The sequence below is a fragment of the Lycorma delicatula genome, chromosome 5, assembly GCF_047948215.1.
Source record: "Lycorma delicatula isolate Av1 chromosome 5, ASM4794821v1, whole genome shotgun sequence".
Classification (NCBI taxonomy): domain Eukaryota; kingdom Metazoa; phylum Arthropoda; class Insecta; order Hemiptera; family Fulgoridae; genus Lycorma; species Lycorma delicatula.
This window is the reverse complement of record NC_134459.1, coordinates 90,949,248-90,974,222: the sequence shown is the minus strand read 5'-3', so window position 1 is coordinate 90,974,222 and position 24,975 is coordinate 90,949,248. Positions and strand designations below refer to the sequence as shown.

At 33.6% G+C, this 24,975-nt stretch overlaps 2 protein-coding genes across 2 annotated transcripts in view; one reads left to right on the top strand and one right to left on the bottom strand.

Annotated features, from left to right (window-relative positions):
• Positions 1-14,634: 14,634 nt before the first annotated feature.
• LOC142325199 (iron-sulfur cluster assembly 2 homolog, mitochondrial) lies at positions 14,635-20,319 on the bottom strand. The gene is made up of 3 exons (XM_075366636.1): positions 20,213-20,319; positions 19,480-19,671; positions 14,635-14,963 (listed from the first exon to the last, which is right to left on the bottom strand). Exons 1-3 carry the CDS (start codon positions 20,302-20,304, stop codon positions 14,786-14,788), a joined length of 462 nt encoding a protein of 153 aa, XP_075222751.1. The 5' UTR covers positions 20,305-20,319; the 3' UTR covers positions 14,635-14,785.
• A 6-nt stretch (positions 20,320-20,325) lies between these two features.
• The window catches only part of Pkc98E (Protein kinase C), a 104,841-nt gene continuing 100,191 nt past the window's right edge, over positions 20,326-24,975 (top strand). Inside the window, exon 1 of the mRNA XM_075366634.1 lies at positions 20,326-20,838. Coding sequence (XP_075222749.1) covers positions 20,491-20,838 — 348 coding nt within the window. The 5' untranslated portion in view covers positions 20,326-20,490. The remainder of the gene's footprint in view (positions 20,839-24,975) is intronic.

Sequence of the window (24,975 nt, the reverse complement as noted above, 5' to 3'; positions counted from 1 at the left end):
AAAATTAATATTTAATGAAATTATCATTTGTGAGCAGTGTGTTTCGTTCCATGTTGAGCCGGTTGGTACTGCACTCTAGCATCTACTAGCTCTGGCCGGCGAGTTAGTCTCATAACGATCATTCTAGAGTCGCATCCCACTTGGAGCGGTCATGATTTGTTTAATGTAACATTCCACTCTAGTGCAGAATAGTTTTATTTTGTAGTCTAAAATCTAATGTGGCTTATAGTGTTTATTGATAATGTTCAATTGTATAATTTTGACTAATGTGTCATTTATTCATCAGTCTAATGTGACTTGTATTTTTGATATTCAAAAAATGTCTAATGTAACAAATTAAAATTTAATGATTCAAGAAGAATATGTTTTAGTTTATTTCATCATTTCAAACATCATTACGTATGTCTGCTGTTGTGTACAGATGGGAACTTGATTGTGTCTTTATTCGGCAGCTCTCAAACAATCATGTTGTAGATGATCAGAACTTATTGCCTGTATGTTGCAGGTTCATATTTTCAATATAGAGATTCTGCTGATCATCATCTTCAGGTATGGGTTAAAATCCTATGATTCTTTGGCACTAGTCCAATCCTTATTGGTGTGGATATGAATGCTAAAGTCACTGTTGTGGCATAGTGGTTTCACTGATGATGGCAGTGGTGTTGAATTAATAGAGGACTTTTTTGCTCAACATGGTCTGCAGGTATTAAATGTACCTGGTGAGTTGCCCACCTACACAGGTATGATAGATGAGCATCGGCTGTTTGGTGGAATATACATCAATGTTATTGTTGGTAGGTTTATTCCTGCCAATGTTTGTAATTGGAAGGTAGTTGATGATTGCTCAAGTGATCATTGATTGATTATGAAAATTGCTGGTGGCTTGAATAAGTGCTGTCGATGTAACATACCAGTTTAGCAGGGTTGTTTCCTGTACAGGCATGTGGACTGGAAAAAATTTGTTGACTTTCTTTCGGCTAGGCTTCAATGTTTTGGATTGAAGTGTAGATGTCTTGGATTTAAAGGACCTGCCAGAGAATTTTTTGGCAGCTTTCATTGATGCTGCCGAGTGTTCAGTTTCCTGTCGTTCTGGTCAAGAGAGGCTTGCATCATGGTGGAGTAGGGAATTGTCGGCCTTGAAAAAGGACTATCTGTTGTTTATGGAGAGCATCTCAGCATAAAACTACTCTGGAAAGGCAGCCAGTTCTTATGGTAAAATATAGAGATTGGAGATCTCATTATATCAATAAAGTCTGGACTGCAAAGAGCGATCCCTACTTTCGCGGGGGTGCAGTATCCTTGGAAATTACTGAGTACAAGGTGCATCTATCTATAGGTTAGGTAGAGATAAGACCCCAGGCTTTGATGGAATAACGGCAGAACTTCTTGTTCGCTTGGTTGGACTGAGTATGAGAGTTGTCACATGTGTATTTAATAAATTGTTGTTTGGAAGTTATTTCCCTGTGTGTTGGAAGAAGGGGATTGTGAAATTGTTGCTTAAAGGCGGTGACACGGATCCCGCTGTTAGTTAATCATATAGGCCTCTGATGTTACTTCCGGTTACTGGCAAGGTCTTTGAAAAGGTTCTATATTTGGGTATAAATGAGAGACTGACTTTGCAGGGCTTATTGATGGAGAATCAGTACGGGTTTCATCCTGGAAAGGGTACTGAGGACGCCATACTTCGTGTGATAAGTATGGTTAGAACTAGAGAGGTGCAATATGTCCTGGGAATTTTCCTAGACATTTAACAATCTGTGGTGGCCCTCCACCATTTTTCAACTCCAGAAGAGAAACTGTACTGTGAGTGAAATGCAGGTTATGCAAAGTTACTTCAGTCATAGGGATGTGCTGCTCTGTGAGGGCAGCCATGAGGTAGGCAAGATGCTGTCCAAGGGTTGTCCCCAGGGCAGCGTGTTGAGTTCTTTGTTGTGGGTGATGGAGTTTCATTCTCATCTGTGGCTGAGGTTGTCCAAAGGGTGTCACATCGTGGCTTATGCTGATGATGAGCTCTTGCTGGTCAAAGGATGTTTGCGGAGGGAAGTTGAGTTCCAAGCCACTAAGGCTTGCATGATACTTCAGCTGTGGGATCATCAACATAAAATGATGTGTAGCTCGGAGAAGACCACCGATGATGCTCCTCAAAGGCTGTTTGGCAGTAAGTCGGCGAGCCTGTATTTCGTTGACAGGCCAGTGTGAAAAGTAAGTTCAGGTTCAAAATACCTCAGGGTGATTTTCTTGATGAGAAATTGCAATTTAAGAAGTACCTTCAATACATCGTGGGGAAGGCATGTAGTGCCTTCTTTGGTATTTGACGTGTGGTCAATCCTAATCGGGGTCTTAATTTCAAAACTATGAGTATCCTGTATAAGGGTGTGTGCAAGTCTATTATGCTATATGCAGTGCCTGTTTGGGCGGATAGGCTACAATATAAAATCTATCAGGATACTTTATTGAGGACTCAACGCCTTATATTGTTAACGGTAATGGGTGGTTACCGTACAATTTCACGATCTTGGTGATCACAGCCGTGAAACTAATAGCTTTGATTGTGTCAGAGAAGCAAGTGTTATGTTGCAAAAGTCCAGTTTGCTGACTTAAAATAAAATTCTAGAGATTTAACAACACGTTTTGCTGTTGATTTTATTTAGTGTTAGTGTTGTTACTGTTATTGTGTTTTAATGTTCTTGTTTTATGTTTCATATTGTATGCTGAACCTTTTTTGCTTATTTCGGATAGGTAGTTCAGTGCCTTCGTTACTGTGTAGTCCATTCAGTCTGTTACAAAACTGGGCATGATGTGTTTTGTTTATGAGTTCATGATAGTAGTACACCAATGGGAATGTCGCTTGTGGCATTCGCATCGATGGCATCCTGGCTGAGGCTAGACTGAATGATGTCATTGCCCAAGGTATTGAAAATGACCTCCAATAAGCCCGTAAGGTCTAGGTATGGACAGGATGGCATGGCGACCAAAACCATCACATGGAGGGTGTCTTCTTCTAAGTCAAGGTGTATTTAAAATTAGAGCTATTACGTCATCAAATGAAGTACAAATGTAGTAGGAATAGTTTGTTGAGAGCCCAGCATCTCCTATTGTTATCTGTGATTAGTTCTATAGGACCACTTCTCAAGAGGCGGTCCTTGTTATTTCTGGTATTAAGCCCATTGATATCCTTGTGACTGAGTGCCAGTTACATTATGAAGCCAAGAAGATAGGCCAACTTACCTCTGGACACATAAAAGAAATAGAAGACCAAGATTTCCATTTATGGCAACCTAAGTCACACAATTCAATCTTAGGTGGACTGAATTGTCCGATGGCTGTTACATATATGGTATTTTTCCTGATGTGGGAAGTATGCAGGTAGTTGGGTGAATTTCCTCCAGTCAGCATATTACACTGTTTCTTTATGGACATGGTACTTTCTGAGATAGATTGGCCAGATTTGGTTAGATTAGTTCAAGCTTCTGTCCAGGGTGTATGTATATGTGAGCCATGTCTTATATGTCTGACCCGGGTACGAAGCTGAATCTATCAAAGTAATTAGAGAACTTGTGAGAGTCAATTTTGTTTTTGATCTGCAAGTTAATTGGAAAACCAAAAGGTAATGAAACAAGTTAATTGGAAAACCAAAAAAGATTGGAACATAGTTGCTGGCTTCCTTAGATTTAGCCCTGTGGAGGATGGCTGAGGGGTCTGATGCTGTTATAGATGTATAGATAGCATAGCAACCTGGATAGCTACTTCGCAAAGATAGGCATTTTGGCATCGAGCCCTGGGTAGCTGAGATATTTGCTGTTAGAGTGAGAATTCTGTGATGGATTGCAGACTGGGAAGGTGTAGGCATTGACCTCGCTCCTGAAAGCGGACCAGAGCAGAGAGTTAAGGGTATGTTTTCATTAGAGGCATACTGGATTTGTGAATCAGTAAACTGAATTGTAGGACAAATTTGTCATTGTTGCAATCAAAACTTGTTTTATTGGTATGAGGATAGTATTTTTGGTGTTTAAGATTCAATCTTACTTGATCTAAGTGCATAGTCTAATTGAAGTTAAATGTGGGTAGAGGTTTTGTTAGAAGAAGGCATGGGGATCGTGCTTCTGCGAAGCAGTTAATTTGATAGTTGAGGGTTGTAGGTTATAGCAGCTGGTTGTGATTGGAAGAGGCCATATAAAGGTGATGATAATAAGTTGTATAAATACACTAATGGAAATATCTACCAAGGGATTTACATTAGTAAATGTTACCTGACAGAGTTCAAACTGATGACTGTGATTTTTTTTTTTTTTTTTTTTTTTTTTTTTTTTAGGGCGAAAAACGGTTGGACGTTATCATCGCCCGGAAAATAAATAAATAAAAGTAATTAAAATTGTTACATAAAATTAAAACTTAAAACTACTATCACAGGAAACAAAATCCGGAAAGGGTGTAAAAGGCCCATTCTCGGATAACAAAAACACTAACATGTAACTTAAAACTACGTTAAAAACTATCATATTAAAAATAAATAAAACTTAAAACTATTATGTTTAAAGTCTTACAACTAATATCACAAAAATCTTACAACTAATATTACAGACGAATTTAAAAAACAAACAAAAAAGTATGAATATCTATATATATAGAAAAAAGAAAAAAAAAAATTCCGATAGGGAGTATAAAAGGCTCGCTACTCGGATAACAAAAACAATACATAGGATAATACATACAATTACAAAACAATACATACTAATTAAATTTTTTGTATTAACCCTGTACTACGTAAAAACAGAAACATCCGGTCTAAAACCTCTTTATCATTACACAAGATACCACGGATGTTTCTGGGTAGTTTAAATTTACGACGCAATGCCGCATAACATATGCAGTCCACGAGTATGTGGCGCACAGTCACGCGGCAGTTGCATCATGCGCATTGAGGTGGTTGTCCTCTTGTAAACAAGTACTCGTGTGTGACCCACGTGTGTCCTATCCGCAATCGACAGAGAACTACTTCCTCACGCCGGGGTTTTCTGTATAAGGAGTCCCATGGTAACACAGAATCTTTAATCTGACGGAGTTTATTATCAATGGTAGCCGTCCAATCACCTTGCCACCTTGCTCTTAATAATTGTTTTACATAATTAATGAAATCAGAAGTAGCAACTCCGGTGGTGAAAGGAGGCTGGTTACATGCTTCATTGGCAGCGGAATCTGCATGTTCATTACCTGGAATCCCTACGTGGCTAGGGACCCAGCAAAAACTTAATTCTGTGTTGCGATTATTCAACTCAGCGATTGCGTTGTAAATTTCAATCACGATAGGATGTTTAGAATAAAAGTTTTTTAAGGCTTGGAGAGCACTACACGAGTCACTGCAAATAAGAATTTTTCTATATTTAGGGTTAATGATGTTTAAAGCCTTATTTATAGCGTATAGTTCAGCGGTAAACACACTTGTAATACCGGGTGGACCAAACATATAAGTTCTTTCATTGACAACAAATGCACACCCAACTGTATCGTTTTGTTTCGATCCATCAGTGTATACAACCGCGTCTGGTTTCATCTTGGAGAGAACACACTGAAACATTTGTTGAAAGATAATAGATGGTGTTGATTGTTTATTGTATGTAGTCAGGTCAAAATTAAAATTTATGAGGTTTATTCTCCATGGAGGATATGAGCAAGGATACATAGGAAAAAATGACGGTGTGTCAACATTTATATGCTGCAGCAGACGTCAGGTACGGACTCCTACAGGTGCAGTACGACGTGGATGGTCCTCATACTTTCCTAGATTAGGATTTCTAAAGACCGAGTCAAGAACCGGGTGATTTGGCTGTCCTCTGAGACGAGCAAAATAAGATAATAAGAGCTGGTCTCGTCTATCCCAAAGTGATGGTTCACCACAGTCTACAAGTAAGCTTGCGACAGGACTTGATTTAAACGCGCCTGTGGCAAGCCGAAGGAAAGCATGATGTACACTATCCAGCATTTTAAGCACGGTTTGACGAGCTGAAGAGTAGGCGACACAACCATAATCTAAACGGGAGCGAACAAAGGAATAGTAAAAACGTATCATACATGATCTATCGGCTCCCCAGTTGGTGTTAGTAAGGACTCGCATCATATCTAGAAGTTTGGAACATTTTGTTTTTAATTCTTTTAAATGTTTGACCCAAGTAAGACGGCTATCCAAAAATAAACCTAAAAACTTGACGTAAGTAGAGATAGCAATAGTCTCTCCGTTCAGAAATATTTGCGGAATAGAAGGGTTTCGTAGCCGAGAAAAAACTACACATTTTGTTTTTTCGGATGAAAATGTGAAACCAGTAATCCTGGACCAAGCTTCAAGGTGAGATATAGTGTTCTGCAGTAGTCTCTCTGCTGTAGGTGCTGAACGGCTTGCAATGTAGATAGCAAAGTCGTCAGCAAATAGAGAGCATGAGACAGGAACCTGAACACATTTGGTAATATCGTTTATGGCTACAGAAAATAAGGTGGCACTTAATACACTACCTTGGGGCACTCCATTCTCCAAGATGACACTATCTGAGAGCGAATCATCCACACGAACACGAGCCGTTCGGTGATTTAAGAATCCCCGGATAAAAGCAAGCATATTCCCCTTGATTCCCCATTCTTTGAGAGTGTTAAGAATACCACGTCGCCAGGCTGTGTCATACGCCTTTTTTATATCGAAGAAGATAGCGACGAGGTGCTGCCGATTTAGGAAAGCGTTTTGTATGGCAGTTTCTAGTGACACTAAATGGTCAATAGAACATCGTCCTTGTCGAAAACCACACTGTTCTGGAGATAGAAAGCCATGTTTCTCCAAGTACCATGTAAGTCTGCGGTTTACCATTCTCTCCATTATTTTACACAAAACGCTAGTCAACGAAATAGGGCGGTAGCTTGAGGGGTTCGTTTGGTCTTTACCAGATTTTAGTATTGGTATAATAAATGCTTCTGACCAGCAGGGTGGGAAGACTTGTTCTGAGAATAAACCGTTGAAAATATTCAAAAGTTGTTGTAGTGCCGAATTAGGAAGGTGTGAAAGCATGGAAAGGCGAATGTTGTCCGGTCCTGGGGAAGTGTCCCGTGAGTTTTTAAGTGCATGTAACAATTCTTTAAATAAGAATGGAGTGTTTAATTCACCAACCGAATCACCAATGTTTAACGACAATACTTCTATTTGTATCTTGTAACGTTGAAAATCGTTATTATATGATGAGGTGAGAGACACCGAGCGGAAAGATTTTGCTAGACTATTTGCCACTTCCGAGGATGATGAAAGTTGTTCTCCTTCATCAATAAGACCAAGAATAGGTTGTTTCGGTGATCCGAAAATTGCACGAATTTTCTTCCATACAGTAGACGTGGGAGTAGTGCGTGAGATAGTGCTCACGTATTTCGTCCATGAATTCCTCTTAGCGTCCAAGAATACTCGACGACACACCGCTCTAGCCCTGCGGTATAAATTTAGATGTTCTTTTGTAGGCCTACGATTAAATTTTCGTAGTGCCTGTCGTCGATTCCTAATAGCATTTTTGCAATTATCGTTCCACCATGGAACGAAAGGACGTCCAGGATTACCCGATGTTTGTGGGATATATCTGTTGGCATTCTCAAGTATCATGGACGTAAAAGAAGAATATTGGTCGAGGATGTTCGCTTCATCGTCATACTGAGATTGGAATGCTTTATGGTATCCGTTCCAATCTGCCTTTTCAACAATCCATCTCCGTAGCCTTCTTTTAATCTCGCAGTCTACACCGAAACCAATAATAATTGGTCTATGATCACTGCCGTGAAAGTCGTCACAAACAGACCAATTAAAATGAGGGAGCACATTAGGTGAGCATATGGAGAGATCAAGGTTAGATACAGTACCAGTTGATAAGGACATGAATGTGGGTGATCCATTATTCAGTAGGCAAAGGTCAAAGTCTTGTCTCAATCTGTTTATCATATTTCCTCGAGTGGAGCAGAAGGTTGAGCCCCAGGAAATATGATGGGCATTGAAGTCTCCTACTATTAACGATGGAGATGGTATTTGCGTGAGGAGATTTGAGACATCTAAAGCACTGAACTCAGTGTTCGGTGAGAGATACAGATTGCAGATATGCAATTTGAAGGTAATAGAGACCTTTACTGCAATAGCAGGAATGACAGTGGTTAGTTGAATTCTTGTAGCAGACACCCCATTCTTCATGAAAATCGTTACTCCACCACTCTCCCTACTGTCTACTAGGCAGTCGTATCTCTCACAGAAGTATCCTCTGAGTGTAATTGGGTCATGTTGTAGAAGGTGAGTTTCTTGGAAACACATGATTAGTGGATCATGTGCGTGCGCTAGTACTCTAATATCTTCAATGCGGGACCGAATACCTCTAACATTCCACTGAATAATGTTCATAAGTGTAAAAAAATTAAGTTTCGGAAATTATATAAAAATTAGTTGTAGGTGATTCGGTTTTTCTTTTTTGTATTTTTTATTTTAAAGAACTCCGATGCCCTAGGGTCGGGTGGTTCTTCAACCATATCCTCCAGTAAATGAGGTGATGGTGGAGGAGATTTATTTGAAGGGATGCTGCAGTTAACATCCCAGAGGTGGTGGTTATGTGGGTTCCCTTTCCGGGGAGCTTATTAGGTGGCTTACTGCCAGCTGTGATAGTCGCTACTCGTGCCGGTACGACTTTGGGAGCAGGAACTTTCGTGTGTATCACATTGTTGAATTCACTAACTGCGACGAAAGAAGTTTTCTTCATCTTTGTCAGCTCTGAGATAGTGGCTGTAAGTGAAGCTACTTGATCAGAAAGCATCTGAACAAGTTTTTTAAGCTCATTGCAGGATCCGCACTGCTGATTATTAACATTTGTAGGAATTTGTTTAGATGTAGCGGTGGCAAAAGATACATCTGGTTTAACCAGGTTCCGTGAATTATCTAACTTTTTGTATTCTCTTCGTGCGGCCGGGAAAGATAGCTTTTGCTCCGTACAGATTTTGAGAATTGCCTTTTCTTCTTTAAAGATTGGGCAATCTCGGGAGCGGGCTGTATGTGGACCACTGCAGTTTGCGCATTTTTCACTTTCTTCGCAGTTAGTGTCATTGTGACCTTCTTTAGCACATCGACCAACCGTCGATGTCTGTTGGCCTCCGTGGCATGATGGTAGCATCTAGGCCTTTCATTCAGAGGTCCTAGGTTTGAATCCAGGTCTGGCGTGGCTTTTTACATGCTACATCGTCATCCATCTCATCCTCTGAAGCAATACCTAACAGTGGTATCAGAGGTTAAAAAAAAAAAAGAGAAGGGTGTCTTCCTCTGCAGAGGTCAGGATGTATCTAAAATTACCTGTACGGTAAAAATAATCTAATTTATAAAATTCTAGAGAAAGCCAAAGATGTGACAATATTATATTAAATATTTGACAATTTAAGCAGTAACATTTAAAAAAATGTATGAAGTGTTCATACCACTTTTTACTGGTAGTTAATACTAATTAAATTAATCTGTTATTTAATTGTATCACAGGAATAAACTAGAAAATGTTTCAAAAAATTAATGTTTGTTCATCTTTATTTTATTTTTAGCTGCTGTTTATTTTAAAAATTCATCACATTATCTTAGCATTCCATTTTTACAGTGTAATAAAAATTTTAAATAAAAATAAACATATAGAAAATTAAAACATGTTCTGCATTACAGCAATTCAGTAGATTATTATTATGTATGGGTCGACTAGACATTTAGTTTAATTCACTAGTCATCAAAAAAAGTTTTCATGTATCTGGAATGGTACATGGTGATTTTAACTAATTTTGCGCTGTTGAATTCAGAACTGTTTTCAGAATTTGTGTAATACATCACGTTTTTGTAGATATATATATATATTATTTATTTATCAATATATGCATAATCACTGTGAAATCAATATTTTTAAAAAATTATTATTTATGTCTATTCATTTAAAATTTTTTTTTTAAATCAACTAAATTTTTATTTATTAAAACACAGTTAAATTGAAATACATTCATACAATTTTAAAATAACTATTTTTAAAATTTAAATCATTGGAATTGTTACCTTAAATTTTTAAAATATGTCGACAAATGTTTTTCTTATATGATGTTTGATCAGTTTCTCTAAATAATAACCAACCAGTCACCCATCATTCCAGGATTCCACGTTCCTTGCTACCGATGCTCCATGGTCAGAATATCCTGATGGAAATGTTTTCTTTGCCTATCACTGACAGAGCCCAAATTTTCAGGAAAAAAGTCTAAGTGTAAGTGTATGAAATGAATTTTTAATAATCCTACATCCTAAATGTTTGTAGTTTTCTAACAGTTTATTAACCAAAAAAGCATAGTTTTCATGTTTACTGTTACCTAAAAAACTACCAACATCTTTGAAGGGCTTCCATGCAGTTAGTTCACATTCGCTAAGTTTATCATCAAAAGTTGAGTCCTTAAGAAATTTCTTGATTTGCAGACTGATAAATATATTCTCCTTGAGCTTACAATCATTCAATATAGAAAACCTTATTTTTAAATGATTAAATCCTGGTTTATCTCTTTGCAAAATTTTTCATGAGTCTAGTTTTATGTGAAGTGGCGACAATATGATTTTACGACTCCCAATTAATGGTATGCTCTAGATTTTTTTCACCAGCCAAAAAGTTCTGCCGCAATGACTAGTTCTTTACTTGGTAATGACTCTTTGTTTCACGATTATCCCAAAGACAAAGAAAACAACATTTCATAAACCCATCATGTAAACCAAGAAATAACACAACTTTAAGATCACTGCAAACTTGCCACATATGTCTTGTATTTCATTGCTTCTAATATTGATACCATACTTTTATGTTTCTTTCAAGTTGACTGCATAAGCTAATGAATGGATTGCTGTTTGTTACCATTATGGAATAAAACTGCTTTCATTCTAACTTTACAAGAGTTAATAAAAAGATGCCATTCTTCAAGAATATGTAGAATTCCAAGCTCTTTCATCAGGCCATTGACATCAGTACAAACACAAAATGAATTTTTCATAATAAAATAAGTTGAAAGCGTTTTATTTCTTGTTCTTAATGTAGTAACTGTTGTTTTTTTCACTAAAAGATTCCACTGTTGCAGTCTTGACACCAGAAGTTCAGCTTGCTACTTTGATAACTTTAAATCACGAACTAAATCATTAAGTTCATGTTGAATTAAATGAGGAGATTTCTCATCAGATACAGGAAGAAATTCTTCAACATCATCTGCTTCATTTTCAGATTGTTCTTCTAACAATGTTGGATTAGATGGTGGTACAGGTACAGGTAACTCCTCTCCGTGTAGTACCAGCTTCAGAGCTGAGGATACATCTACATATTTTATGAACTTTCTATTTTTGAATGAAAATCAAAATATATTTGTCACACAAAAGTAGCAGTCAGTGAAGTGGTTCTTAGGTTCATGCCAAACCATCAGTATAGCAAATAACCTCATCATTTCCCCTTCAACTATACAGTTAGACCACGATATGGAAATAACATGAGGCGCCCAGATTTTATCGATTGTGCTTCCCAAGAGCACAATCAAAATAAAATATATTAGGTCTTTTTATCAGTTCAGAAATTTATCACAGACGTAACAAAAATTGTGTGGATGATTTGAACATCCACAAACATTTGCAGAAGCCATGTTGTAGCAAATTAAAATAAGAAAAATCACTTTTGTATTATAAAGAATTGATGAAAATATAGCAAAACACTAATAGCTCTGTGAATTACACAGTATAGAAAGTGAAGCTAGCTGAATAGGATTTTAAGCTCTGTAGTAGGCAACAACAGATGTCTGTATGATGTCATCATATAGACATGCTTGTACGTGTCTACTTCTCATGATACATCCTGACTCCATAGGGGAAGACACCCTCCATGTGTTGGTTTCGGTTGCCATGCCACCCCCTCTTTACCTGGACTTTATGGGCTTTCCTGGAGATCATCTTCAATACCTTGGTAATAACATCTTTCAGTCAAGCCTCAGCCAGGATGCCACAAGAAACATTCCCATTGGTGTCCTGTTAACTAACATAAACTCCAAACAAAACACATCTAGCCAGTTTCAGTTTCAAGTCTCAAACAAGACTAAATGACCTTCTAAAAACAAAGAAACTCAAAAGGTAAAAATGAATTCAATACACAATGAATCATAAAACACAACACCAAAACATAATAATAAAAATAAATAATGCTACATAACTAACAAAAAACAAACAAATCTATAATCAAACAAAAACAAAAACAGCATCAGTTTAACAAACCATAAAACAAAATAACAATAAAACCAAACATAAACACAAAGAAGGTAAGTCCAAGAAGAACATCACACCCCTTCAGTGATTCTTTCTTTCACCAAATATGTAATAAAACTTTCTACGATCAACCATTCAGCCCAGCTTTTCCAATTAACACAGAGATCAAGCGTCGACCCAATAATATCAAACTGACAAATGGTCCCTGTGCACATTAAGCCATACCTAGCACATTCTTATATCACATGATAAGCTTAGTCCAACAATCCAAATTGCGAACACATACCAGAGTCTGCCACACCGAATTTCTGAAATCTGTCACAAAATGCGTCATGCCCACAAAGAAATTGCATCACATACTTGTTAGGATGTACCCAAGAGGCATCCTGTAAATCAACAACATTAGGGTAAAGATCATGCATATAACACCCACATTCTGTCTCATCCCATCTGGATGACACCATGCTGTTCTATCTCCAGGAACTTTTGGCACTTCGCCCTGGCTTTTTTTTCTGTGAACGTGATAATGCCATGAGAGTGATTTTTTCTCTAGCACTTTCATCCTTTATTCTTTCATTCAACGCACTACATGTTAAAGCACTTATATATAACTGAACGCAAACCCAAATTAAATCGAGTTTTAAACAGGTGTCTAAAATAATGTATATTTGTCTTAAGATTATCCAGTGCTTGGGCATTATACATATCATATAATTTACTAACACTTAAATCAGATGAATGCATGATAAGCGCAAATAAATGAGATTTATGATCTTCACCTCTGTTATTTTTAGGCAAGTTACCTGTTTCTGAAAAACGTTTTATTATTCCATCAAGCCTCCCATTTGTAACTTGAGAATGCTTAAAAATGCAATTTTACATACTAGGATGTTTTTCCCATTATCTGACCTTACAAAAAATTTTGCCTGAACTGTTTAGGATGTTTTTTGGGCCTTCGTTTCTTAACAGGCATCAAATCAATGTACTTTAAAATAAAGCTGTCTTGTTTTGCCTTGTTTCTATCAGAATAAAATGAATTACGAAATGATAAGTCATTCACTTTTATACTACCACACTGAAATAATTTTGTGATATGCTTTTCTTTACACTGAGGATACACTGTAACATTTTGGGAGAATATCTGAAAATTCATAACATTATAAACTGTTCAAAAATGATTGCATTAAACCACAAAGGCAGAAGAAGACCAGGAAAGTTGTTCAAATTCTAATAAACAATTACAAAAAAGGGGAGAACACGACAAAACCAAAAAGTTACCTCCTCAAGAGTTTGCAAACATTTCTTTACCATTTATACGGCCTTTGAAATTGGCTTCCTTGCTTTACTAGGTTAAACTAACTATACAAAGGTAGAACTACAAACAGAAAAATCCATTTTTTCTGTAATAAACTGAACTATCTTTATTGTAATTAATTTTTACCAAAACACTAATAAAGCACACAGTAAAGTAGTATAACCTCAAAGGTGAACTAACAAAACAGCTGAGCTGGGACTAATCTCATTGGTCAATGTGAAGAAATCTTATTTTGATCTCAACCTGACTATGGAGATATACTTTATTGATCCCAATCAAAATTTTTACTTTAAAAAAACTGTATAAGATATTCAGTTTTGATTCTTTTTATCATACTCATATTATTCAGCTTTTCAAGCTGAATCTTTTGACATGTATAACTCAATGTTGACCAAAAGTGGAGAAATACACTTTTGAAACCATATGCCGTAATTAGGTTAATATGTGGTAAATAACAGTGATTTTATAGAACAAATAAGAGGCAAATGTTTACAGAAAAAGAAACATGGAAATTTTTGCTGTAGTAAAATAACACTTAACAATTAAATTACAATGAAATGACTCATAATAACATGAATATTGTAGATTTAAGTTTCAATCTATGTGTAAAAATCGGCAGCATTCCGCATGTAGCAGTGAATTCCATCATTGTTGTATTCTTTCCAATTTGTCATTACTCTACTAACAGCTTACACCTAGATCAAACCAACTTTCATTACATTACGTTTAAAATCATACAGTATTTTAATATTGGATGAAAAATTACAGTATTTAAACCAAGAATACATTAAATTATTAAGATGATAATAAATATGGCGAGAGGAAATTATTAGTGCAGAGTTCAGTAGCGGATATCACATCAATGTTAACTACTGAGACCAAAAACAAGATGTATAATGAATCTATCATAATTCTAAAAAATTAGCACCAGTTACCACAATTTCATTTTATAATATTTTAAAGAAATAAAAATAAGTTAAAAGAAAATAGGATATCACAAAAACATAACTAATATTTTAGAAAAAACAAACAAAAATTTAAATAACATTCAATTTTTACAAATTTAAACTTAAAATTTATTAGCCATAATAAAAAAATATAACTACAGAATAAATTAACTATTTACAAATCTTCAATAAATTCATTATATAGATGAGATAGCTAAATAAATATACAGTATTTTAAGGTATTTTGATATTGAATGATGCTCCACAAGAACAACCTTGCTCAGCCAGTGGATTATTAATAATTCTAAAAGCAGACCTAATAAGTTCTTCATGGTAATCAACAGTTGATCCTTTAATATATTCTAAAGAAGTAGCATCTACCACTACTTTTGTTCCATTCTTCTCAAATACCCTGAAAAAAAGTACAATAGTAATCTATTTTTCATTAAAGTTTTATTTTGAGAGAAATTAAAAAAACAAACATTAATGGAAGTATATCTCAACTTAGTTGAGATATACATAATTAGTTGAGATTAGTTAGATTAATAATAATATATATATATTCTTTTTCTGGATGAAAAATACTTTCACGTTATCATAGTCTGGGTTAAAATAATGACAAGAGGCTTCTCAGATATTAAAATATTATAATAAAATAGCAAAAATAGATATTAAAATAGCAAAGTAGGTTTAAAACTATGATGAAAATTAATATAATAATAGGAATAAAATTGAAACAGTAAAAGAAACGTAACAATTAGGATAATACATGAAACATGAAAAACAAAATAATGTCAAAATTTTGATGGATTAAATCTTAAGTATATTAATTCTTTTTAGAAGTATTAACACCCTGTCTAGTACATTCTTGTAATTTCGTAGGACACACCGTATGTCCCTCAGCAATTTAAATTTGCAACATAAGGCCACATAGCATATGCTTCTCAAGGATGTGGTGCACAGTCAAGCGACAGTTGCATCGAACGCACACTGGTGCGCTCTTCGCTGACATCAGGTGGCCATGAGTAGCTTTAGTATGTCCTAATCATAATCAACACATGACCACTTTCTCTCGGCGAATTTTCCTGCATGAGTTTCATGGTAACACCATGCCTTTTATGGGTCTTGAGTTTATTATCCGCTGCAGCAGACCAGTCATCTTGCCACCTTCTTCAAAGTGTATGTTTAATGGAATTGATGAAATTGGTAGTTGTAACTCAAGTGGAGCAAGACAGTTGGCTACTTGCACTTTAGTAGCAGAATCCACACAGTTGTTACCCAGGATTCCCACATGACTAGGGATCCAGTATAAATTCACCTATGTGTTGTGACGATTTACTTCAGCGATTGTATTACGAATTTCGGTGACAATAGAATATCTGGAATACAAATCCTCTATAGCTTAGAGAGCACTATACGAATCACTATATAATACTGTATAAGTAGTTTTCCAGGCACAGCTGCAAAAGACATTTTGCAAACAAGCACATCAAACATTTTTTGAATATTCAAAGATTTTGAATTGGGTGCATAGGAGTGCCCTAATACTGCCAAAAACATAGAACAAATGTAGTATAAGAACTTTAAGAGACTGTTTTTATTTAAAAGTAGATTTTATGATTTTTTTCATGTAATTAACAAATGAGTTTTTGTAAGCCAATTATTTGTTATTGTTAATAATTCTATCAAAGACAATGGAATTAACTGGGATAAATGTGTTGGGGTGTGCACAGTTGTTGCAAGAGCTATGGTAGAAAAGTTTGAGGAACTTGTAGCTTGGATTTAACCCATTGCACCAATCTGCAAAATTTACTCACTGTAGTATTCATCAAGAAGAATTGATCTCGCATACTATGCCTGTTTATCTAAAATTTCTTCTTGATGAGGCAGTGAAAATAATAAATTTCATTAAATCTTGGCCTCTTAATTCTTGTATATTCACCTCATTTTGTCAAGAAGTGGGAAGTGAACATGAAAATTTGCTGCTTCATTCAGAGGTGTACTGGTTATCACGACATCAGATAAAGTGTTAGCACAGCTATTTTAGCTGCTTGATGAGGTGAGGATTTTTCTTCCTGACCCCAAATTTGAACAAAAATATTGTTTGTGGAACTTTTTTTGGGTTGTTTGTCTTGCCTCTATCTGACATTTTTAACTTTCTAAATGCTCTAAGTTCCAATATTCAGGGTTCTTCATTCAGGATAAGATTGAAGCAACAATAAAGAAATTAAACTTATGGTCACACCGAGCTGATAATCAAAAATTTGATTCATTTCCCTCTCTCAGTAACTTTCTTGCAACAAATTATGATCGACTCTTTTTCAATATCATTGAAAACATAAGGAACATCTTTGGTACTGAAATTAAGAGAATATTTTTCTTCCTGCAGTGGAAATAATAACTGAATTAAAAACCTTTCATGGAGAGAGAAAATAGTCTTCTCGTCAAAGTATAAGAAAAGCTTTTGAAATTCATGTGATTCCAATCTGAAAATTGTATTTCCTACTATGATCCTGTCACAACTTTTGTGGCATGCATGACCCATGCACTCAGATGTTTTCTGTACTGCATTACAACACTTTATTATATTTGCATCAACATACTTGTGTAATGCACATTTTCTGCTTTAGTCTTCTTGAAAAGCAAGAACAGAAATAAACTTATGTGGAAACAGATTTGCAACTAAGTATCTATAATTGAACTAGACTTTTCGGAAAACTGGCAGCTGCAAAACAACATCAGCTGCCCTAATGACAATCTTATGGTAAGCCTGAAAAACTTTTTTTCACAGTGACATGATGTAAAATTATGTGTTCCCAGTTACATTACAACCTAAAATTGTAATGTATTTCATTTTCACTTCTTGAGATATTTAATTTGTTGCATTATTCAAATATTTAATGAGGGTACATTATGTTGACAAATATTATTAGAAAAAATTTAGGGGGTCCATCAGAACACAATATAATTGGTCTGTGACAATGAAAAGGCTGGGTACCACTGGTTAACACATATACAAATTCACTAACTAAATTAATTCATTGAATTGATACACATATATGACTAAAATTATAAATACAGTATGTGATATAATGAAATACTTTATCAATTTTATTATATCACATACCAAACAGAATGGATGGATCTTACTGCATTAATTGAGCATTAGAATGTTATCAAAACAATAAACCCATGTATTAATACTTTCTCAGGGAGGATTTAAATTTTATTGCATTTTCACATTTTATGACATTAGGCAATCTCTTAATATAATTGTTTACCATGTAATATGGCTTCTTCCCAAAAGTAATTGTTTTGTGAAACAGCAAACTTCCTGAAACATGTTGTGATTATGAATATTTTTAAAGGTGTAGTAATTGTTAATTGTGATTTCAAGATGTAAACAGAAGGAATTATCAAATTCATTATTTTATATGAAGCTATCTTAAGAAGAATTTGCAGCTTTTAAATTGTCTACATATTACATTGTATATGTTTTTAGATCATAAAAATTCATTAAATCTTTTTTTACAATTGAGAAATCATAAAAAAAAGGATCAAATAAATAATGGTGTGAGTAAATGTACTACCTGTAACAGGGTAATTAGCAATGTCTAATTATTGTATTTGGGAATAGCTGTCATTATGTACCAATTACAGGAAAGTTTCACAGCAAAGCCCTTATATAGTTAACCAATTTAACTGGTAACTGAATAGCACATCTAGGTATTTATGGATTAATTAAATTTTTCTATACTTTCCTCTAAAATGTGCTTACATTAGAACTTTTCACTCATTAAAACTGATGTGGTTGATTTTATCATTTTTAAATTTCAATCAGAATTTATGGAAGTATTAATGTTTCAGTTAATGACTGCTGTATCATCAGCAAAATTGAAATAATTCTTTGGTTTACAATTTTATGCATTTGGTTTCTTCACATCAAGAATAATAGTGGCCCAAGAATGCAATTGGATTACCAGATGAAAATCTATGTAAAATGACATTAGAATTGTGCTGATGCTATATATATTTTGTTAAATTAGTTGAATTGTTTGATCTGTAACAATGAAAACTCCAATGAATTTACTTCACCATCTGAATCTACTAAGTGAAAGAAGTACCTGAACACAACTCTGTCAAATATAATTGAGATATAATTATATAGCAGCAACAGATAAAATATATGGCCAGCATGATTTTGATGAGACAAATTTTGTGTAATGTAAAATATTTCAGCCAAGAGGCTGAAACTTACATGTGTACTTAATGTTACTGTATTGAATGCAGTACTTAATGTTGTAAATGAAATGAAAGCAGAGAAAAAACTTTTGAGATTTGGAAGTTTGAATATGCACAGAAAATTAAATAAGCCAGTTACGGTCTTTAACCAGCAAGCTGGGTTCTTGGTGCAATGAATTCCACAATATCGAATGAATTATACGAGGATAAACTTTGCAAGAAAATTTTCATATATTTTTGGTTATTGTTTTATTTGTTGATCTTAATTTGTGATGTTTAGGATATTAAAATTCTGTTACAAAAGCTGTGTTACATAGTTTAGTAAACATTCATCATTGTTCAGTGACTGATCATTTCTTGTATTAATTTGATATGTCATGTTTATGCAAATTATTAGAGAATTTTTGATCCAAATTTGTAATTTTAAACCATTTCAAAAAAGTGTTCAAGTACTGAATAATTTTCTAAATTTGGTATATTTCGAGGTAAGTATTTAGAACTAAATATTTCCCTCACTTCAACTAATAAAATATAAAATACCCGCTTAGGAAATGGAGGGAATACTATCATCTTTCAGACTTGATAAAATTTCCCTCGTGTATTAATTTCCAAGTATTTACGAAAAAGAAGCCAGAAAGTGTTTGATACAATCCTGTAATTAATCTTTAATACAACAAAATCCATACCTGTCTTCATCACCCAAAGATTTATCCAGGTCAAATTTATATTGAAATCCAGAGCATCCTCCACCTTCAACTGTTATCCTTAAAAAGCTTCCATCATTTGCGATACGATTAAGTCTACGAACGCAAGCATCACTGATAATAACTTCATCAACAGGGCCTTTCAAGTTTGGAGTTGCAGCACTACTAAGATTCCTAAAATTAAAAGATTAATAAAATTTACTACCATCTGCTCAGTGGTCACAATTAATTAATAAATAATAACCCCGCAAATAATGTATCATTTTAATAACTGACAATACTGCTGGGTAATTATATTTAGTTATTTAGACGGTTACATACAGAATCAGATATTAAATGCTGATAATTGTTAATTGCAAAAACATTTTCATATCTCGTTAATATTGATTTATGACATCGTATGAAAAAAAAATTATAAAATAAACTGAAGCCGACAAACCCAAACTCACGTTACAGAATAGTATACCGTGTATAATGCTTGACACACATAATATACAGCTAGGATAACCAGATTGCGGTGATCAAACAGCTGGACGTCGTCTGCTAGGTAAATAAGTTGAATTTTAAATATGGCGGTTATGAAATAAAAACGTGAATTATATTTCAAATAGAAAAAGAAGGAAGTCTCTTTCCGGAATTGAGAGCAAATTTTAGTACAATTATTTCACAAAATCATATTAAATACTATTAAAAATACCTCTACGAAATTCCTTACCTTAAATTTTTTGCACTGCGCAACACCAAACGCCCATAAGAAGCCATCTTGAATATCTGATGTGCTGCGATTTGTGACGTAACGAAAGGCATTGTGGGATTGCTAATTACAGTGCAGTGAATTTTTATCAAAATCGACCTTCATGGCTGTCAGGGGAGTCTTGTTTTACGAAGTAAATTCGATAATAAACATATGTGGTTCGTGCGATATTTAGTTACGTGAGTGACCTGTGGGTTCTGCTGAAAAGTTCTGATTAAGTACTTGGTCAGACGACGCCAATGTTCAGCGGAACCGTACGGGTGAAAATATGCGAGGCTAGCGGGTTGAGACCTACAGATTTTCAAAAACGACATAATATGATGGCGTTCGGAAAACCTGAAGACCAGCCTATAGATCCGTACGTATCTATAGACGTTGATGAAAATCATTTGGATAGGTCCTCTACAAAATCAAAGACGTTTGACCCCGTTTGGAATGAGTATTTTACTCACGACGTACAAAATGCTGTCAACCTGGGGTTGACCGTATTTCATGATGCCGCCATCCCGCCGGATGATTTTGTAGCAAATTGCACTATTCCATTCGAAGATTTATTACAGCGCGACAGGGATTCTACAGATTTCTGGGTAAGTTTGTTTAATTTTTCATCTTTCAGGCGGTTTTGTTTTTGTAAATTTAAAATTTTGGCCCGCCTATTGTGCGTTGGTAGGTACTCTTGGACCGTTTTTATTTTAAGTTCATCGAAAAGTAATGTGAATTTATAATTTTTGTGTTATAAAATTAATTTTATTTCATTTTTATTATCTTGAGCTTAAATTTATAAGTTAACTGAGAGTTTATAATTTCTTCCTAGCTATTGTTAGGTTGGGTATAGAGTGTGGGCAAATCTGGCGAATTTATGAGGGATAGATTTCGAAGTTAAGTGTACACTTGTTTAAATCAGGTTAAAAATTTATTAAAATATCTTCAGTTTGTTAACTTTTATTATTATAGTACATATTTTTATTATATAATTATTTTCATATTATGAAATCCAGTCATTTTTAGTTATTGGGCCATAGTTATTTAAAAACCCAGTTTTGAAACGTTTTTTTTTTCCACCTGACTTCTTTGTAGTATTTATTATTTTTTTATCCTTGTCTTGAGTTGAATTTTTCACTTACATTAAGATATATTTGTACTGGTGTGTAATTTATAATGAATTTTAAACTGTTGCTTTTGAATAGCTATATATTTTTAAGGACCTCATTCGCACGTTGTATGTCTCATCAGATCGATTGGTTTGTCATTTCTTAAGCACAAATATGTAATAAAATATTTTTGTTTTTAATAAACCTTTATGTACTATTACATCATAAAATTGTGTAGGCAGGCCACGTTTGGAATATGTAAAACAAATTGTTAGGGATGTAGGATGTAGAGGGTATACTGAAATGAAACGACTAGCACTAGATAGGGAATCTTGGAGAGCTGCATCAAACCAGTCAAATGACTGAAGACAAAAAAAAAATCATAATTAACAATTGCAACAAATTGTATTTAACTTAAGATGAGATTGTTTTGTTCTTATGAATCTTAGTAAATTCTTGAAATAATACTTTTAAAACCTTTGGTGTATATAACGCTCAACAGGTCATGATAAGACTTATGATATAATGGTTGTGTCAATACAAAAAGTGATTGTGCTTCAGATAATACTTACTAATTCATAAAGTAGGTTTTTATAGATATTAATTATTTGAACAATAATTGAGATATTTATACAATTTTAATTGTATTCTTAGAATTATATTCTTTCATGATTAAATTATAAAAATAAGTAATGATGTTTTTGTTAAACATTAAATGAATGTTTACTTATATTTGCATTATGTGTGATGTATTTTGATTATTTTTATTTTGATGCTTATAAAGTATTGCTCTTCAAAGTTCAGAAAGCTTAGTTATTTAGGAGGGGATGGATTTTTGGATGGCGACTGGGTTCTTGCTAAGATACCGTCCTTTTATGGTTTACTACCCCCTCCACTGTACTATTAATAATGTCAACTATCTCAGACATCCCAAATAAAACTACTGTACATGTGTGTGAGTTTATGCTTTCTAAACTCAAATTAATTGCTGCCTCTAAATACTGAAATATACAATAATTTAAGATCCTGTTGTGGGTAACCAAATGAATTATCAGAAACAGATCATAAAAGTAAAATGTTTATTTTTTTCTTCATTTAAGTTTTAGCTATTATTTTAGAGTAATGAACTCTAACATATTTCATTATTAACTGTGTGCCATATTAAAATATTTCATTAAATTATAAGTAAACAATTTTGAGATATAATTCCATTTCAAGTTGTGACCTAATAAAGATACTGCAAAAGTAAGCTACATTACATAGATTTTTATAAACTGTTTTATCTTTTAAAGAAAATTGTAAACCATATACCTAGTCACATGGTTTAAAATAACCCTTAATAAACAGTAGGCTAAAAGTTTAATTTTCCATTTGAAACATGACATTAATGATCAATCATTATTTGAATTTTTTCCAGATTATTTAAAATCTACATTTCAGTAGTACATGTGAACTTTACTACTGATTTTTTTCCAGATAAGTTAGTTTCTTCCTTTTTTGATCTTGGGTTGTTAAAATTATTGTTCATCTGTTTCAAACAAAATTTTATAATTGTTTATATCACTAAAGTAAGGCTGGAATTTTTAACCTTTTCGATATAGGAAGTTGCATTATTTTACAGTTAAAATTTCTGATTTTTACTGTTTGTTGCAAAAACAATTTGGATTTTGGTATTTCGTTTTTTTTTTATTAGTTTAAGGAAATTAAAAATGTTTTTCCTCACAAACAAACAATAAACACACATTTGATAAAAAAATTATGAAGGATTAATTTGAATTTGTTTTGTTTATATTAAGGTATTTGGTAGGTGTGGAGTTCCTGTGAGTACTTGCAGCATCTTATCTAGTTGTAGTAGTTAAAATGGTTTAATTAACATCATTGTATCTAAATAAAGTAAAAAATTATTTAAAAAACGTCATTCCTAGCTTTTTAATAACTGGATGGAATGAAGAGATTATTCAGTTGAAGAGCAATAACAGAAAAGAGCATACATTTTCTTCTGAACTGCAGTCACAATATTATATTAAAGAGAATAAGGGGAAGCATTTTAAATTAAATAATTTAAAAAGAACGTATAGAAAAAAATGTGCCTGAGAATTCTTTTTTGAATACCACTTGATAAAATGTCATATTATTTTTAATTATGTTTGATTAGACTATGTTGTTTATCATTAAAATAAACGGTTGCTTATTATAAAATTGGCTAAACTGTTCAGTCTTAAAATAAATTTAAAAGAATATGTTATTCTTATGTTATATGTTTCTTTCCATAATGTTTCTATTTTTCATTTAAATAATTTATTGCCTTTACAACAATATTGTTAAAATTGTTATACCCTTTTATTTTATTTTTTATTCAAATTTATACTGTATAACTAATGATGACAAAATGTAAAAATTAAAATTATTAAATTATTTAAAATAGTTAAAAACTATAAATGCTCCCTTTTAAATTAATGGTACTTGTTCTTAAACTTTTTTGAGAGTTGAATTTTAGCATCTTCTGAAGAGTTTTTAGAAGCATTAGTTAAAAACATGTATTTTATAAAAGTAATTAAACCCCTTTGGTATGTTATGGAATAATGCATACCATGTTGTCTGTTTGTCAAATTTATATTTGAAAACGATAAGCAGAACGCACTATTAAGCTGAACTTTTCTCTGGAAACATTGTTAATAGCACCCACTTATCTTATGGAAGTTGAACCCCCCCCCCCCCCCCCACATACTGTTGTCAATAATTTATATATTCAGTTACAAATCTTGACTACAAATTATTCCGTCTTTTAAGATTCCATCAAAAACAGCCTCAGAAATCCACTGATGTATGTGCTGGTAATTAGTTCTGAAAGGCTTGTGGAAGAACAGGTTACACTAATTCAAAATGAGTCATTCATTATGTTTATTAATTTTACCCTAGGCAATTTTATTAGTAAACAAAAAAAAGCTTCAAAATTTATTACTAAAGTAACATAATTTTTATTTATTTTTTTCTTTGATATTAAATGCATAGCATATTATGCAGATAGATTTTTGTGTTTGCTACGGTAGAATGTAATGAAAAACTTTCTAGTTTGTGACAATATTTATTTGACTTTTCATTAATGAAGGCTGGTAAGACCAAGCAATAAAAATCCAAGGAGTTTAAATATTTTTGCCTGGAGAGAACAAGTTGACTCATTTCTCTGAATTTGAAGAGTTTATTTATTGATCGTTAGATTTGTGAGGAGTGATATAGATAACATTTATAAACAGATAACAGTTAATTTTGTTCATTTTCTGAAAAGAAAGATTTCACTCACAATAAAAGTAAACCCCTATAAAGCGTAGCTATAAAATGAAACCTTTGGCTCAAACTAAATATCTACCTAATTTTCAAACCATAAATTCTGGTTAATTTTTTTTTTGTTTAATTAGTAGAGGTCTATGAAATGATGAGATTATTATTTTACCATAATAGTAATATTACAAAGATATAAATAACATTAATAACAAAGCTAGAACTTCCATATAAGCTATATTACTTTTCTGCCAGAAAGTGCTACAACCTGCTATAAATTCCTTTAACTAACAGAAAAGAATATTATTATTACTGACAACTGATAATTCTTTGTACCAAAATGTACTGGAATTG

Bases quoted from the DNA above. Each gene is read 5' to 3' on its own strand.
- LOC142325199 (XM_075366636.1), bottom strand. From the start codon at position 20,304: ATGCCTTTCGTTACGTCACAAATCGCAGCACATCAGATATTCAAGATG. The intron at 19,672-20,212 runs GTAAGGAATTTC...TTTTAATTTTAG, and splicing joins CGCAGTGCAAAAAATTTAAG to GAATCTTAGTAGTGCTGCAA. The intron at 14,964-19,479 runs GTATGGATTTTG...ACTTTTTTTCAG, and splicing joins TCTTTGGGTGATGAAGACAG to GGTATTTGAGAAGAATGGAA.